Here is a 14667-nt window from a genome sequence, read left to right as displayed (position 1 = left end):
TGAGTAGACAGCCTGGTATTCTTGCCTGAGGTGACCACCAGGGGCCACGAGATGAGAGGTAGGGGGAGGTGCAGCAATGAAGAGATGGGCTGAGTTTGGACGTGTTCCTTTGGCACCTGCCGACCTAGCCCACAGGGGCTGGGGATAAGAGAAAGAGGGAAAGAGTTGGCTGGTCAGAAGTGCTGGGAGGTGTGTGGACACTCAAGCCTATGGCTGGTACCCACTGACCTAGCTTGGATGGCTAGGGATGAGCTGACCAGAACCTGACCGAATGAAGAGAAAGACTTTTGATGTGAGCTGGTGTAAATTGCTGCAATGTGATGGCTTGCTCTGGACTGGACTTTGCTTATGGATCCAAACCTATTCTCCTCGAGTCGATTCCAACTCATAGTGACCCTACAGGACTACAGGACAGAGTAGAACTGCCCCATACAGTTTTCAAGGAGTGGCTGGTGGATTTGAACTGCTGACCTTTTGGTTAGCAGCCAAGCTCTTATCCCTTATGGATACAGATGCTCAAAGTCCAACTGGAACAGAAGATTCTTCACCATAAAACATGGTTGTCTCCTCAGAGTACTGGTGTGATAAAACCAAAAAGCCAAACCCATTGCCGTTGAGTCGATTCCAACTCATAGTGACCCTATAGGACAGAGTAGAACCGCCCTATAGAGTTCCCAAGGAGGGCCTGATGGATTTGAACTGCTGACCTTTTGGCTAGCAGCCATAGCACTTAACCACTATGCCTTTGATAGGCACAGGTAATTTAAACATTGGCTGTCTAAAAAGGGGGGAGGTAAAGGCGTGAAGTGGCTGGCTTAAACACCTTTGTAAATGTGCTTACACTCAAAATAATGGAGACAAGTGAAGACCCCCACTGAATAGTTTCCTCTTTTCCTGATGGGGGTCTAGGGAAGAGAGGGTGGGGGAAAATGTTGACAGAATTATGCGATTCATTTGTGAGTGTTGATTGTTGACAGGGTTAATTGTGATTGTAAAAGCTATAATTGTAGAAGTTGTAACTGTGAAAGAGTGGACTAAGAGGGAAGCACTGCTGGACTGGAGTACAGTGGCTGAACCTAAAGTCCCTTAAAGGTTTTGCCATGCTCAAAGGAAGAGAGTAATCTTCTCTCAGTTAAATCAGAGGCTAGAAGGCGAAATGACTTTTGGAGAACCTGACTAGATCAGACAGACACTGCAACAGACCTGAGTGGCTCGTACCTGAGTAACCTCATCTTAGGGGCTCTTTGCCCTACTGAAGGACTAATCATTAATGACTGTTTTGGACTGGTACAATGACTGGGAGAGGGAACTATAGCTAGAAAAGCCAAGAGATCTTTTTTTTTTTTAATTTATTTATTGTGCTTTAGGTGAAAGTTTACAAATCAAGTCAGTCTCTCATACAAAAAGCCATACACACCCTGCCGTGCACTCCCAGCTGCTCTCCCCCTAATGAGACAGCACATTCCTCCTCTCCACCCTGTATTCCCTGTGTCCATTCAACCAGCTCCTGTCCCGTTCTTACTTCTCATCTCGCCACCAGGCAGGAGTCACCCACATAGTCTCATGTGTCTACTTAAGCCACGAAGTTCACTCCTCTCCCACATCACTGTCTCTCTTACAGTCTAGGCCAATCTCTGTCTATAGAGTTGGTTTTGGGAATGGTTCCAATCTTGGGCTATCTACAGGTCCTGGGACCATGACCATCAGGGTCCCTCCAGTCTCAGTCAGACCATTAAGCCTGGTCTTTTTACGAGAATTTAAGATCTGCATCCCACTGTTCTCCTGCTCCATCAGGGATTCTCTGTTGTGTTCCCTGTCAGGGCAGTGATCGTGGTAGCCGGGCACCATCTAGTTCTTTCAGTCTCAGGCTGATGAGGGGATTGCTTTTATATGGACTTTCTCACCACAGTCTTGAACTCCCACCAAAACCCTAGGTGGAACTATGCAAATGAGGGCTTGTAGCCCACCAAAGGGATTGGACAGCTTGCCAATAATGTAAATAAGGTGCATGGCATACTTGTGGGGTGGGGGTGGCACCACATGAATAAGGTATATGGAACCCTAATAAGGTGATTGGTCAGTTTCGCCACCCTGCTAGGCTTAAAATAGTCATCCCAGAGGTGGGAAGGGAGGATCTTATCACCACCGAGAAGGAACAGCCAGGAATGGGGCGTGTCCTTTGGACTTGGGATCCCTGCGCTAAGAACCTCCTAGAACCAGGAGACCAAGAGAAAAAGAGTTAACTGTAACACTAAAGACCATGAGAAGTGGTGGCAGAGAAACAGCGGCAGCAGAGGAAGGAGACTGGCAGGAGACAGTGCACTGGGCTTCATGACCCATGGAACGAGAAAGCTGAGTGCCTTGGGGCAGGAGGCTTGCTGGCAGAGTGGGGGTGCCTCCAGGCACTTGGTGGAGCTAGGTTTGCCAACCCACAGAGCCAGAGCTGAGCACCTTCAGCCCTAGGCTTAATGGTGGAGTGGGGTGGCTCGAGGGCCTTACTGGCAGAGCTAAAAGAGTTTTGCAACATTTACTCAAGCACGCCAGAGGTCAATGGGCCAGAGAGAGTCATGCCTGGGGGCGTGGCTGAGAAGAGGCTGTCCTGATGGAAAAACTGTATCCTGAGCGTTCCTGAACCTGAATTACAACCTGTTACTTCCCTAATAAACCCCATAATCATGAGTATTGTCTGTGAGTTCTGTGTGGCCATTGCAACAAATTATGGAATTCAGCAAAGAAGCAGAGTACCCTGCATGGAAGGAACAGCTGATATCAGAATTGGTAAAAAGGTTGGCGGGTGGGGGCATATATGATCTCCGCTTCACAGGAATCAGCCTTGGGCTGTTGATCTTTCCTTTCCTCAAAGTGAAGTTAAAGGAGGTCAGATGCCTCCACCATGCCATCATTACAATCACAAATCCCAGTGAGGGCAGTGCAGGGCAGAATGGAGTGCTTAGCGGGAGAGTCCATTCTGAATAGGGGACTGAGGTATAAATGGGAGTCAGCAAGACCAGACATGGGGGTGGGGGGAGGCATTAGAGCTGGAGGTAAGACAGATAGGGTTAACTGTGCTGGTCCAACAAAAGAGCTGTTAAAAGATTACCATCTAGAAGTTGGGTAAACAGGAACCATACCCTGTCAACATGAGGTAAGACTGAAACCATTCCCCTACTTTACAGGCTCCCACTCCTCCTCCTGCATGCACGGAAGAACAAAGTGTGACTACTGTTTAACCTTCCTTAGCCCTCACAAAATGGTGATGTAATGTCAAAGATGAGCGCGCTTACGCTATATCCCATAATAAGTGATGCCAAGAGGACTCCACCTTGAATATCAGCAGGTTCCATCCTGAATTCGGATGCAGTGTGCAACCTAATTAACATGCACTGACATTCTGAGAAGCACCCGCACCTTATAAGAAGCCCACTAAATATTACTTTATTGTCTCCACCGAACCCATATAAGCCCTAGCCTTTTCGAGTCAATCTTTTGGAGAGGCTTAGTCCCCCAATGACTCCCTTTGCTTGACGCAAGCAAGATAAAGCTTGGTGAAGATAAAGTCTGTCCTTCATGTGTATTCTTACTTGGGAAAAGACAAGGACCTTTTGTGTCAGACTGGCGATTGGTAACAGAGGGACCAGCTTGTGCAAGGCGGTAGACTGCCTGGGTAGAAGTGGGTGAGCAAGAGGGAATGAGTTTCCAGTGGTGAAAAGAGTCCAGGCCTGTGTTTTGTGACATGTATGTTTTCAGGGACCACTTCTGGCCTGGCTGGGTGGCCCCATGCACCATCGACAGCAAGTCCCGGGCTGCTGTGGCCTGCAGTCTTCTGACCCCTGCTCCAAAGTAGTGGCCCTGACTCAGGGGTGTCCCTGGACTCAGCCAGGGAACCCCCTTTAAAATATACATTTCCATGCCTGGACCACCACCACCAATTCTCAATAGGAGAGGGGCAGAGCCAGAATCCACATGTATTGTTTAAAAACAAAACAACCTTCCCAGGACACAAAACAAGTCTCAAATTTAAAAGACTGAAATCATACAAAGTATTCTTTCCAATCACAATGAGAAGAAACTAGAAATTAATAACAGAAAGAAAACTAAAACATATACAAGTATGTGGAAACTAAGTAACACACTACTAAGTAACCAGTAAGAAACCCTGGGGGTACAGTGGTTAAGCATTGGGCTGCTAACCAAAAGGCTGGCAGTTCGAATCCACCAGCTGCTCCTTGGAAGCCCTACGGGGCAGTTCTATTCTGTCCTGTAGGGTCACTATGAGTCGGAATCGACTCGAAGGCAACAGTTTTGGGTTTAAGTAACCAATAGGAGTCCCTGGGTAGCACAAATAATTATGTGCTGGACTACTAACAGAAAGGTTGGTGGTTCAAACCCACCCAGAGATGTCTCAGAAGTAAGGCCTGGTGACCTGCTACCGAAAGGTCACAGCTTTGAAAACACTACGGAGACTTCTACTCTGTAACAGATGGGGTCACCATGAGTCAGAATTGACTTGGTAGCAACTAACAACAAGAAGTAACCCATGAGTGAAAGAAGAAATCAAGACAGAGATAAAAAAAAGTAGAGTCAAACAAGAATGAAAGCTAACATACCCAAACCTACGGGATGCAGCAAAATTTATAGCAATACATGAATACATTAAGCAGAAGAAAGATCCCAGATCAATAGCTTAACTCTACAACTTAGGCAAACTAAGCACAAAGCTACGAGAAGAAGGAAATAATAAAGAACAGAGCAGAAAACAACCTCCCCAGGTAATACTGAGGCACAACCAAGGTTGAAAACGGTTGCTCTAAAACGGGACTGTTATGGATTGAATTGTGTCCCCCCAAAATACGTGTTGTAAATCTTAACCCCTAGACCTATGGTTATGATCCTATTTGGGACAAAGCTGAAACTACCAGTGGCTGGGCCAAGGTCCCACAGCAGGTCATTGGCAGAGGAGGGTCATCTAAGTTTGTCTAACCCACTGCCCTCTACATCCATCCTCAGATTTTCTACCATACCACCAGCACTTAAACCCAGAAGAGTCAAGATGGGGTGAAGGATGGGGGAACAGAAGCTGTTCAGTGTAGCAGTGAGGAGCTCGGGCTCTGGATTCAGACTGCCTGGATTCAAATCCCATTCTGCCACTTACTAGCTGTATAGCCTGAGGCCAGCCATCTGGCCTCTCTGTGCCTCAGCTTCCTCATCTGTAGAATGGACGCCATTGCACCACTCTCCTCACAGGGTTGTGGCGAGTCCTCAGTGAGAGAATACATGTGTGGTTCCCAGCACACAGGAAGGACAGTGACCAGGGTGAGGAACGTAATTACCTGCTGATGCCATCACCGTCCCTCAGAGGGTTGGGGATCTCCTCACATGCGGTCAGCAGGGCAGCTGCCAAACAGACCGAGTAGGCAGCACTGGAGCCCAAGCCTGCCCCAGTGGGCAGCTCTGACCACACCATGATGTCCAGGCTTGGCAGGGTTCTGAAACACACCAGGGTGCAAAACGTGACTGTCTTGAGGTCAGTGAGGTGCCCTCACTGAGCCAGGGGCTGAGGCCCAAGGTCTGACTCTCAGTGTTTGGCTCAGTTTTCTGAACTCTCAGAGATTTCTCGACCCCAGGGTCATCCCTACTGGATGGCAGGAACTTGCAGTAAATCAGACAACTAGAAAATAAGCATCAGATTTACCTAAATCACTTCTATCCAGTCAGACCTCTTCCATAAAGAGGCTCACCAACCACCAACTCCTTTCTTTAAACTCCTTCCTGTTCCCTGAACATGTTCCATAGTCCTGCCCTTAGCACAGGCTGGTCCCTCTGCCTGGAATAGCCTCATACCTCTTTATTCCCCAGGCAATTCCTACTATCCCCGAGACCCTTCTCAGATGTCATTTCCTCTGTGAAGCTTTCCCTGACCACTACAAAGGCAACTCCTACCTCTCTGTTTCAAAGCCCCAGCATGTAATCTTGCTCCACCGCTGCCTTATTGCAGTACACTATAACTGTGTTCACGTGGAGGCTTCTCCCATCAGGCAGCGCTTCCCAGTCACGTATACCACAGGTCCTCTTTTGACAACAGGAAAGTTCAGAATCACTGCCTCTTACGTGTATTCCCCTAACCAAGAACTGTCAAACGTCATGCTCAATAATTTCCTTTAGAGGCTTTTCCCATTTTCCAAATATAAAATTATAATATGATCATGCCTTTTCAAACTACACACATGCCCACTCCAGGAGCTTCTGAAATGTCCCCCGTGAAGGGGACATGCCCCTCTCAGCAAGTGTCAGGACATTCACAGATGTGAATTACGTTTAATTAGCGTCGGCTGCAGGAGTGAAGGGCTGCCCCTTGAGGTTTTCTCTTCGGGTTCTGGACAGTGAATACTCACTATGTGCCAGGTACTTTGCTAGGCCCATTATATATGATATTTCTCATCCTCCTAATAGTTCTGAGGAAATTGAAAACAAGAATAGCCAATCTTGTTAAGCTATATGCCAGGCCCCGTGCTTTACATAAATTAACTCATTTAACCTCACAAGTATTATCGTGGTGGGTAGGTACTATTACTGCCCTTATTTCACAGATGAGGAAGCTAAGCCTCAGAGAGGGTAAGAACTCCAGTGCGCTAGGGCGTGTCATGTGTTCTGACTCTCAAGCTCATGCTTTCTCTCACCAGGTGGCACTCACTCAACAGTATTGTCATCCTCAAAGAGCTGGCTTCCCAAAAGGCAGAAAACTCAGATCTTATCGTAAGGGGTGAGGCAGGCACATGCTTCACTTTGCTATTCAGGGAGCTTCCCTGGAGCCAGTGAAAGATGGAGCAAAGGTGCCTCTGTAGAAGCTACACGGGGATCCAAGAATGGTGATCCAAGAACGGGGTTTGGGTTGGTTCTACTGAATTAAACAGGCCAGAGGTGGCAGGTGGGGTTAAGAATATAAGTGTTTGTATTAATATGAACTGAATTAACGTCCCAGTTCTACCACTTACTAGCTAGCTGCATGGCTTTAAGCATCTTTACTGTCCAAGCCTCTGGTTCCCTGTGTGTAAAATGAGGACGGTGCCTCTCTCATAGGGTTATCGTGAATATTAAAAGAGTAACACATCTGAAGCGTCCAGTGTGGTGCCTGGCACATGGTGAGGACAGCAGGTGGCTGCTGTTGTTAGTGGCCTAAAAGGTGGCATGTGCATTCTCCTGCAGCAGCGACTTGAGGAACCCTCCCAGTTACCTGGGGAGGGTGAACATAAACTCCTTTCCCAGACCGCCACAAACCTCTGCTTCCGGCAGATGGACAGGTACAAGTAAAGGAAAGCCAGCACAGCCAGGCGCTCGTTGATGGCACAGTCCTCAGGGAAGCCTGCCACCTCCTTTAGCTTCTCCACTTGCTCTGGGATGGGTGCTGTGATGTCATCTTGCTCTGTCACACAGGCAAACAAGCAAACACAGGTGGGTGAAAGGGCCTCAGGCTTTTATAAGCAACAGAATACAGAATATTGTACGGTTACTGGAATCAGAATCTGGGTGGACAGGAACTCATGGTCTAAGTACCACAGCCAAGTCTCCCAGTTGACTTCAGGCTTTGAAGGCAGCTGGACTTGGATTTGAGTCCTGACTGTGCCATTTGCTGGCTTTGTAGCCATGAGCAGTGACGTAACCTCTCTGAACCTCAGTTTTCCTCCTTGTAAAAGAGCAATAACAGCAGTACTTCTTCATGACATTGTCATAAAGACAAAGTTAAATAAGGTGTGTAAAATCCTCAGCACGGCTCTCAGCACACGTAGTAAGTGCCTAATTAATAGCCAAAAAACCCCCAAGCCCGTTGCTGTCAAGTCGCTTCTGACTCAGCAACCCTACAGGACAGAGTAAAACTGTCTCATGGGGCTTCCAAAGCTGTAATCTTCACAGAAGCAGACTGCCACATTTTTCTCCCGCTGCTTAATAGGAGTTTTAAAACACACACACACACACACACACACACACACACACACACACACACACACAGGGAATGCCAGCTCACTCAAAGACCTGGGTTTGATCTTCTATATTACCAAAACCCAAACTAAAGGGAGTATTGAGCATTCCCCAAATATTCCCCTCTCCCGAAACATAATTACTGAGTACAGGACACTCAAATAAGACCAGTGATTTTGAAATACTGGATTTGCTTGGGCAGGAGGGAAAGACAAAGCAGTAATTTCTTTCCCAGTGGCACACAGGAGACTGGGCCACTTTCCTGAGAAGCTGAGCAAATCTGACCAGCTCACCTTTCCAAATCACTCTCTGCGCCCTGGGTCAGACTCCAAGGGGAAGTGATATTGAATTAGGTGTGCCTGTGTTAGGAAACTTCAGGGTACACATTAAGTCCTTGATAAGGATGTGCTGAACAAACTAATGATACATTAAAGCGAGCCACGCCTGTGACAATATTTTGGAGAGCCCAGACATCTCAGAGCTGTAATGGAGATGGAACAGTTGTGAAGAGCCTGGGCTTTGGAGTTTAGAAAGGCCTGGGTCTGAGTCCTCTCTGTATCCCTGACAAGCTGTATGACCTAAGCCACCTGGCCTCGCGGAACCTCAATGCCTTATCGGTAAAATGATAAAGAATAACACCTTCTACTTCCAGGGAAGGCTGGAAAATTCTAAGAGTACAACATAACGTAACACACCTAGTTCACTGCCTGGCCCACACAAATGTCCGATAGATCTTCACTTATTACTATTATGGGCAGCAAAAAAAAAAAAAAAGGTGTCAGATCCTGGCAACCTAGTGCAAAGTGTGTCTCCAAAGGCTCGAATTCCTCTGGCTCCCAGGAGAAATAGAATAACAAGCCCTCACCCATGGACCACGCTCTACGTCACAGCCCTAGTGCCCACCTCCAGCTCTGTTGGATGCAGCCCTCAGTCAAGCAACAGGACTCTGCTCACTGGGGCTCAGAGGGTTAAGGGACCTGCCCAGGGTCAAACAGGGAATCAAGAGTGAGGAAGAACCAAAAGACATCTGAGACATGTCCCAGCACACTCGGCTGCTTGTATCCCATGTTACTGACAGGCAAAAGCAGTAGCCTCTTTCAAAATATGCAATTGAGAAAGAGCTTATTCAACAGGCGGGGATTTTATTGCTGAGTTTCCAGTAGTGAAAAGAGTCAAGATCTGTGTTTTGTGACATGTATGTTCTCAGGGACCATTTCTGGCCTAGCTGGGTGGCCCCGCACACCATGGACAGCAAGTCCTGGGCTGCTGTGGCCTGCAGTTTTCTGACCCCTGCTCCAAAGTAGTGGCCCTGACTCAGGGGTGTCCCTGGACTCAGCCAGGGAACCCCCTTTAAAATATACATTTCCATGCCTGGACCACCACCACCAATTCTCAATAGGAGAGGGGCAGAGCCAGAATCCACATGTATTGTTTAAAAGCAAAACAAAACAACCTTCCCAGGACACAAAGCAAGTCTCAAATTTAAAAGACTGAAATCATATATTCTTTCCAATCACAATGAGAAGAAACTAGAAATTAATAACAGAAAGAAAACTAAAACTTATACAAGTATGTGGAAACTAAGTAACACACTACTAAGCAACCAGTAAGAAACCCTGGTGGTGTAGTGGTTAAGCACTGGGCTGCTAACCAAAAGGCTGGCAGTTCGAATCCACCAGGTGCTCCTTGGAAACCCTATGGGGCAGTTCTACTCTGTCCTATGGGATCACTATGAGTCAGGATCAACTCGAAGGCAACAGGTTTGGTTTTTTTTTTTTTTTTAAGTAACCAGTGGAGCCCTGGTGGCGTAGTAGTTAAGAGCTATAGCTGCTAACCAAAGGTCGGCAGTTCAAATCCACCAGCTGCTCCTTGGAAGCCCTACGGGGCAGTTCTATTCTGTCCTATAGGGTCACTATGAGTCGGAATCGACTCGAAGGCAACAGTTTTGGGTTTAAGTAACCAATAGGAGTCCCTGGGTAGCACAAATAATTATGTGCTGGACTACTAACAGAAAGGTTGGTGGTTCAAACCCACCCAGAGATGTCTCAGAAGTAAGGCCTGGTGACCTGCTACCGAAAGGTCACAGCTTTGAAAACGCTACGGAGACTTCTACTCTGTAACAGATAGGGTCACCATGAGTCAGAATTGACTTGGTAGCAACTAACAACAAGAAGTAACCCATGAGTGAAAGAAGAAATCAAGACAGAGATAAAAAAAAAGCAGAGTCAAACAAGAATGAAAACTAACATACCCAAACCTACGGGATGCAGCAAAATTTATAGCAATACATGAATACATTAAGCAGAAGAAAGATCCCAGATCAATAGCTTAACTCTACAACTTAGGCAAACTAAGCACAAAGCTACGAGAAGAAGGAAATAATAAAGAACAGAGCAGAAAACAACCTCCCCAGGTAATACTGAGGCACAACCAAGGTTGAAAACGGTTGCTCTAAAACGGGACTGTTATGGATTGAATTGTGTCCCCCCAAAATACGTGTTGTAAATCTCAACCCCTAGACCTGTGGTTATAATCCCATTTGGGAATGAGTTTTCTTTGTTAAGAGACCATATCAATGTAGGGTGTGTTTTAAGCCAATCACCTTGGAGATATAAAAAGAGCAGATTAGGCATAGAGAAGAAAGCAAGGATGGGGGAAGATGACAAGCTACGTGGAGATCTCCAAGGAACTAGGAATCAGAAGCTGAGGAGACAAGGAACCTCCCCCAGAGCTGACAGAGAGAGAAAGGCTTCCTCTAGAGCCAGCGCCCTGTATTCGGACTTCCAGCCTCCTGAACTGTGAGAAAACATATTTCTGTTTGTTAAAGCCATTCACTTGTGGTATTTGTCATAGCAGCACTAGATAACTAAGATGGGGGGTTAGTTATCCTCCATCCTGCTACATACATGAGAGTGGCTGAGTGGCTTGCTGTGGAGTGATTCTAATGAGGAATGGGGATCAGGACTCCAGGGTCAGATGAGTTTGGAAAAAGGCCTCTCGAGGAGCCCCATTGGCCCCACCCTTGGCTGAGAAACCTTGCTGCCAAAGTGAGGCCTTTGCCCAGAGAGGAGACAGCACCCTGAGAACAGAGAACACACTCCAGCTTTGGTGGGGATGAGGACTCTGTGACTGAAAACAAACTTGCCTGCTTCTGAGCGGACACAGCACTCCCCACATGATCAAACACCATCACGTAAGCCTTAACGTACTGGCATGGAAGGACATCCCTGATCTAGTGAAACACATACACACATATCTGAACGGTTTATATGGCCCGGTCCAATTTGGTTAAAAAACAAGTTACTCCCTTAACTCAATCAATCTATCTATCTACAGAAAATAATCCAGTAGGATTACTACCAAAATGTTTAGAGTCATTATCAGGGGAGTAAACAGTGGGGGTGGATAATAAGTAATGTTTTTCCTCACAGTGTCCCAGTATGGACTCTATTTTCCAATAAGCATGAGTTACCTTTATTCTGGGAGCTCTGGTGGTGCAGTGGTTAAGCGCTCAGCTGCCAACCAAAAGGTCAGCAGTTCGAATCCACCAGCTGCTCTTTGGAAACCCTGTGGAGCAACTCCACTCTGTCCAATAGGGTTGCTGTGAGTCAGAATTGACTCAATGGCAATTGGTTTGGTTTTTGGTTTACCTTTATTTTTAACGATTTCTAATTATATAAAACGCCAACACAGTCTCCTTGTAAAACAAGAACAACATTATAGGATATTAGGTCCCCTTTGACCATCCCCTTTAGTGCGTCCCCTCCCCAGAGCCAACTAATCACCACAGTCTGATGTCTATCCTCCTCCCAGACCTTTTTCTATGCATTTACACATACTCTTAGACATAATTTGTCCTCATCATAACATGCATACTGTTTTCATATTGTTTTTTTCACTCAACAATGTGTGTCTTAGTCATCTAGTGCTGCTATAACAGAAATACCACAAGTGGATGGTTTTAACAAAGAGAACCTTATTTCTACACAGTAAAGCAGGCTAAAAGTCCAAATTCAGGGTGTCAGCTCCAGGGGAAGGCTTTCTCTCTCTGTTGGCCTTCTCATCAATCTTCCCCAGACCGGGACCTTCTTTGTGCAGGAACCCTGGGTCCAAAGGACGTGCTCTGCTCCTGCCACTGCTTTCTTGGTGGTATGAGGTCCCCCCGCCACCCCTCCCACCCCCCTCGTCTCTCTGCCTGCTTCTTTTATATCTCAAGAGATTGCCTCAAGACACAATCCAATCTTGTAGATTGAGTCGCTGCTCATTCTCCTTCATTAACATCATAGAGGCAGGATTTACAAAGTACAGGAAAATCACACAATACCAAGAATCATGGCCCAGCCCAAGTGATAAACACATTTTTGGGGGGACATAATTCAATCCATGACAACGTGTCTTAATAATTTGTCCACATCAACCCACATAGATCTTGTGCATCATTTTATACTGCAATTTTAAAAATTAATAAATAAGTGAAACTAATGTTACCAGCTCAGGTTTGCTTGCCTCTGGCTCCCTTAGGCACAGCCAAGAAGAACTACCCCACTGCCCTCTTTGCCCCTCTCTCCAGGGCCCAGGTTCTTACCATTCCTGGTGTCTCCTCCCTTCACTCACCCAAAAAGCTCGTGTCCAGCAGCTGAAACCTGGCCACATCCCAGTCCCGCTTGACACCAATGTTTGGTAAACTGAGGCCTACTTTCCCATTGCTATGGGGTTGAAGGCGGAGAAATGTTCGCAAGTTCAAGGCCACAGCAAGTGCTACCTGTAGAATAAAGGGCAAAAGCAGTAAGCCTGAGGCTGAGTGGCAACAAGCATGGCTTCCATCTTAGGAGAAACGGGGCCAATGCCAAGTGCTGAGAAGAAAGAGTCAATACCCAACAATACAGGCCACCCCCTCCCATGCCCTTGGCAGACACTGTTAATCAACATTCTCCCATTTAGCCTGGGCACAGCCATTATCAGCCAATTAAGAGCTAAAGTCTATCCATATTTGCCTTCCCCATGCAAAATTTCATTTGGTTCAGAGGTTCTCAACACCAAATAAATAGTCACTTCCCCATAATCCCCGTGTTTTCAAAAGTAAATAAAGTTGGGAGACTTTGACATTTAAGAGTGGATAAGCAGAAAAGCTGGAGCTTTGGATTCAGACAGACCAAGTTCACTCCTAGATCTACCAAGGTCTAGGGGGCCTTGGTGAAGTTACCAATTCTTTCCTTAGTCTCAGTTTTCATATCTAGAACATAATAAAAGGATGTACCTTAGAGGGTGGTTCTAAGAGTACCCCAGAGCACAGTCCTCAACCATCTTTGTCTCTGCTGATACTTATACCCTAGGTGACCTCATTCCACTCACATGGCTTTTTGTACCTTTTTGGTAGTTTAGTGAGTGAGACTAGAGAAGCCCTCCTGTGTATAAGACCTGCCTTTTCACTTGCCTGGCTGGGAGGAGGCTATGCCTTGGGGCTCATCTCAGCTTCTTGTGAGATTAACGCAGGGGTGGGGGTAGGGGGGTGGGGAGTTGGGGGGGTAGTGGGGCCCAATCTTTGGAGGTGCTGGGTTGTTTTTTTTTTTTACCTTGCCATGGACCACAGCATGCTCTCCATGAAGGATGACTTTCCCTGGCGCAGACACCATCAAGACCTCCGACAACATGGCTCCTGGGAATCCTGAAAGGGAAAGTCAGAGAGAGCAACAAAGGTCCTTAGATGGCAGAACCAGCAGGAAGGGATCTTAGAGAATGCCTACCTCAGGCCCATCATTATAATAAACAAGGCAGTGACCATCCAGCACTCATTATGTGCACAAAAGTCAGTGCCACAAAGCACAGCGGTCCACTGGATGCATCAACAGATCTGGGTTCAAATCCAGCCTCTTCCACTTCCCAATGATATGATCTTAGGTAACTCACTTAATGGCTGTGAACCTCGGTTTCTCCACATGTGATACAGGGATATTAACTGTACCTACTTCAATAGGTTGTTAAGTTAAATAATATAAGGGAAACAGTGTCTGACACACTGTAATCACTTGATTACTCATGGTTACGTATTACTGGCTCTGTTCTCCTTTCAGCTTTTATTACTAGTGAAGGTAGAAATTTAATGAAACCATGGACCAGAAAGAATTCTTCCTTGGACATTCAGGCTGTTTCCAACGTGTCACACAGTTGTAAACAAGGGTGCAGAAAATACCTGATATACCCCCCTTCGAACACTTAGGCAAAGATTTCTGCAAGACAGGGCCTGCGGGGCCAACAGGTGCTCGCACTCTATAAAGCGAAATCATCCTGCATTTAAGGTTTTAAGAGGATTGCTTTAATATTAACTTAAGCCACACTATCAGATTACGTCCTACCGACATCCCCTTTCTCAGAGAGGGAAACTGAGGTTCAGAGAAGGGAAGCCGCTGGCGTGTCCAACGCTAGAAATCACGTCTGTCAGATTCCATGTCGCCGACCCCCCCAGAATGGATTCTCAGAGTCGGGGCAACTGAGCCAGAGAAACTGGGCGCCCGGCCCAGAGTGGCCCCGGGTCTCCCACTCGGACCTCACGCTGCCCGGCTCCGCCATTCCGGCCTCTCACCTGCTGTCGCCGCCGCACCTCAGCGCAGAAGCCGGAGCGACTCCCGGACTCCTCCAGCCCTGAGCGCCGGTTCCCTAGGGAGGTAGTGTTTCCCTCCGTCCAGCCAATCAGAG

General features: G+C 47.0%; 1 protein-coding gene across 1 annotated transcript in view; it reads right to left on the bottom strand.

The window, feature by feature from the left end:
- The window catches only part of MVK (mevalonate kinase), a 37077-nt gene extending 22443 nt beyond the window's left edge, over positions 1-14634 (bottom strand). Inside the window, exons 1-5 of the mRNA XM_049866332.1 lie at positions 14555-14634; positions 13548-13639; positions 12589-12736; positions 7276-7420; positions 5331-5486 (exon numbers count right to left, since the gene is read on the bottom strand). Of these exons, the coding sequence (XP_049722289.1) occupies positions 5331-5486; positions 7276-7420; positions 12589-12736; positions 13548-13625 (527 nt within the window). The 5' untranslated portion in view covers positions 13626-13639; positions 14555-14634. The remainder of the gene's footprint in view (positions 1-5330; positions 5487-7275; positions 7421-12588; positions 12737-13547; positions 13640-14554) is intronic.
- Positions 14635-14667: the final 33 nt, after the last annotated feature.

This window comes from Elephas maximus, chromosome 22 (genome assembly GCF_024166365.1).
Source record: "Elephas maximus indicus isolate mEleMax1 chromosome 22, mEleMax1 primary haplotype, whole genome shotgun sequence".
Taxonomy (NCBI): domain Eukaryota; kingdom Metazoa; phylum Chordata; class Mammalia; order Proboscidea; family Elephantidae; genus Elephas; species Elephas maximus.
This window is presented reverse-complemented; position numbering and strand designations above follow the sequence as displayed.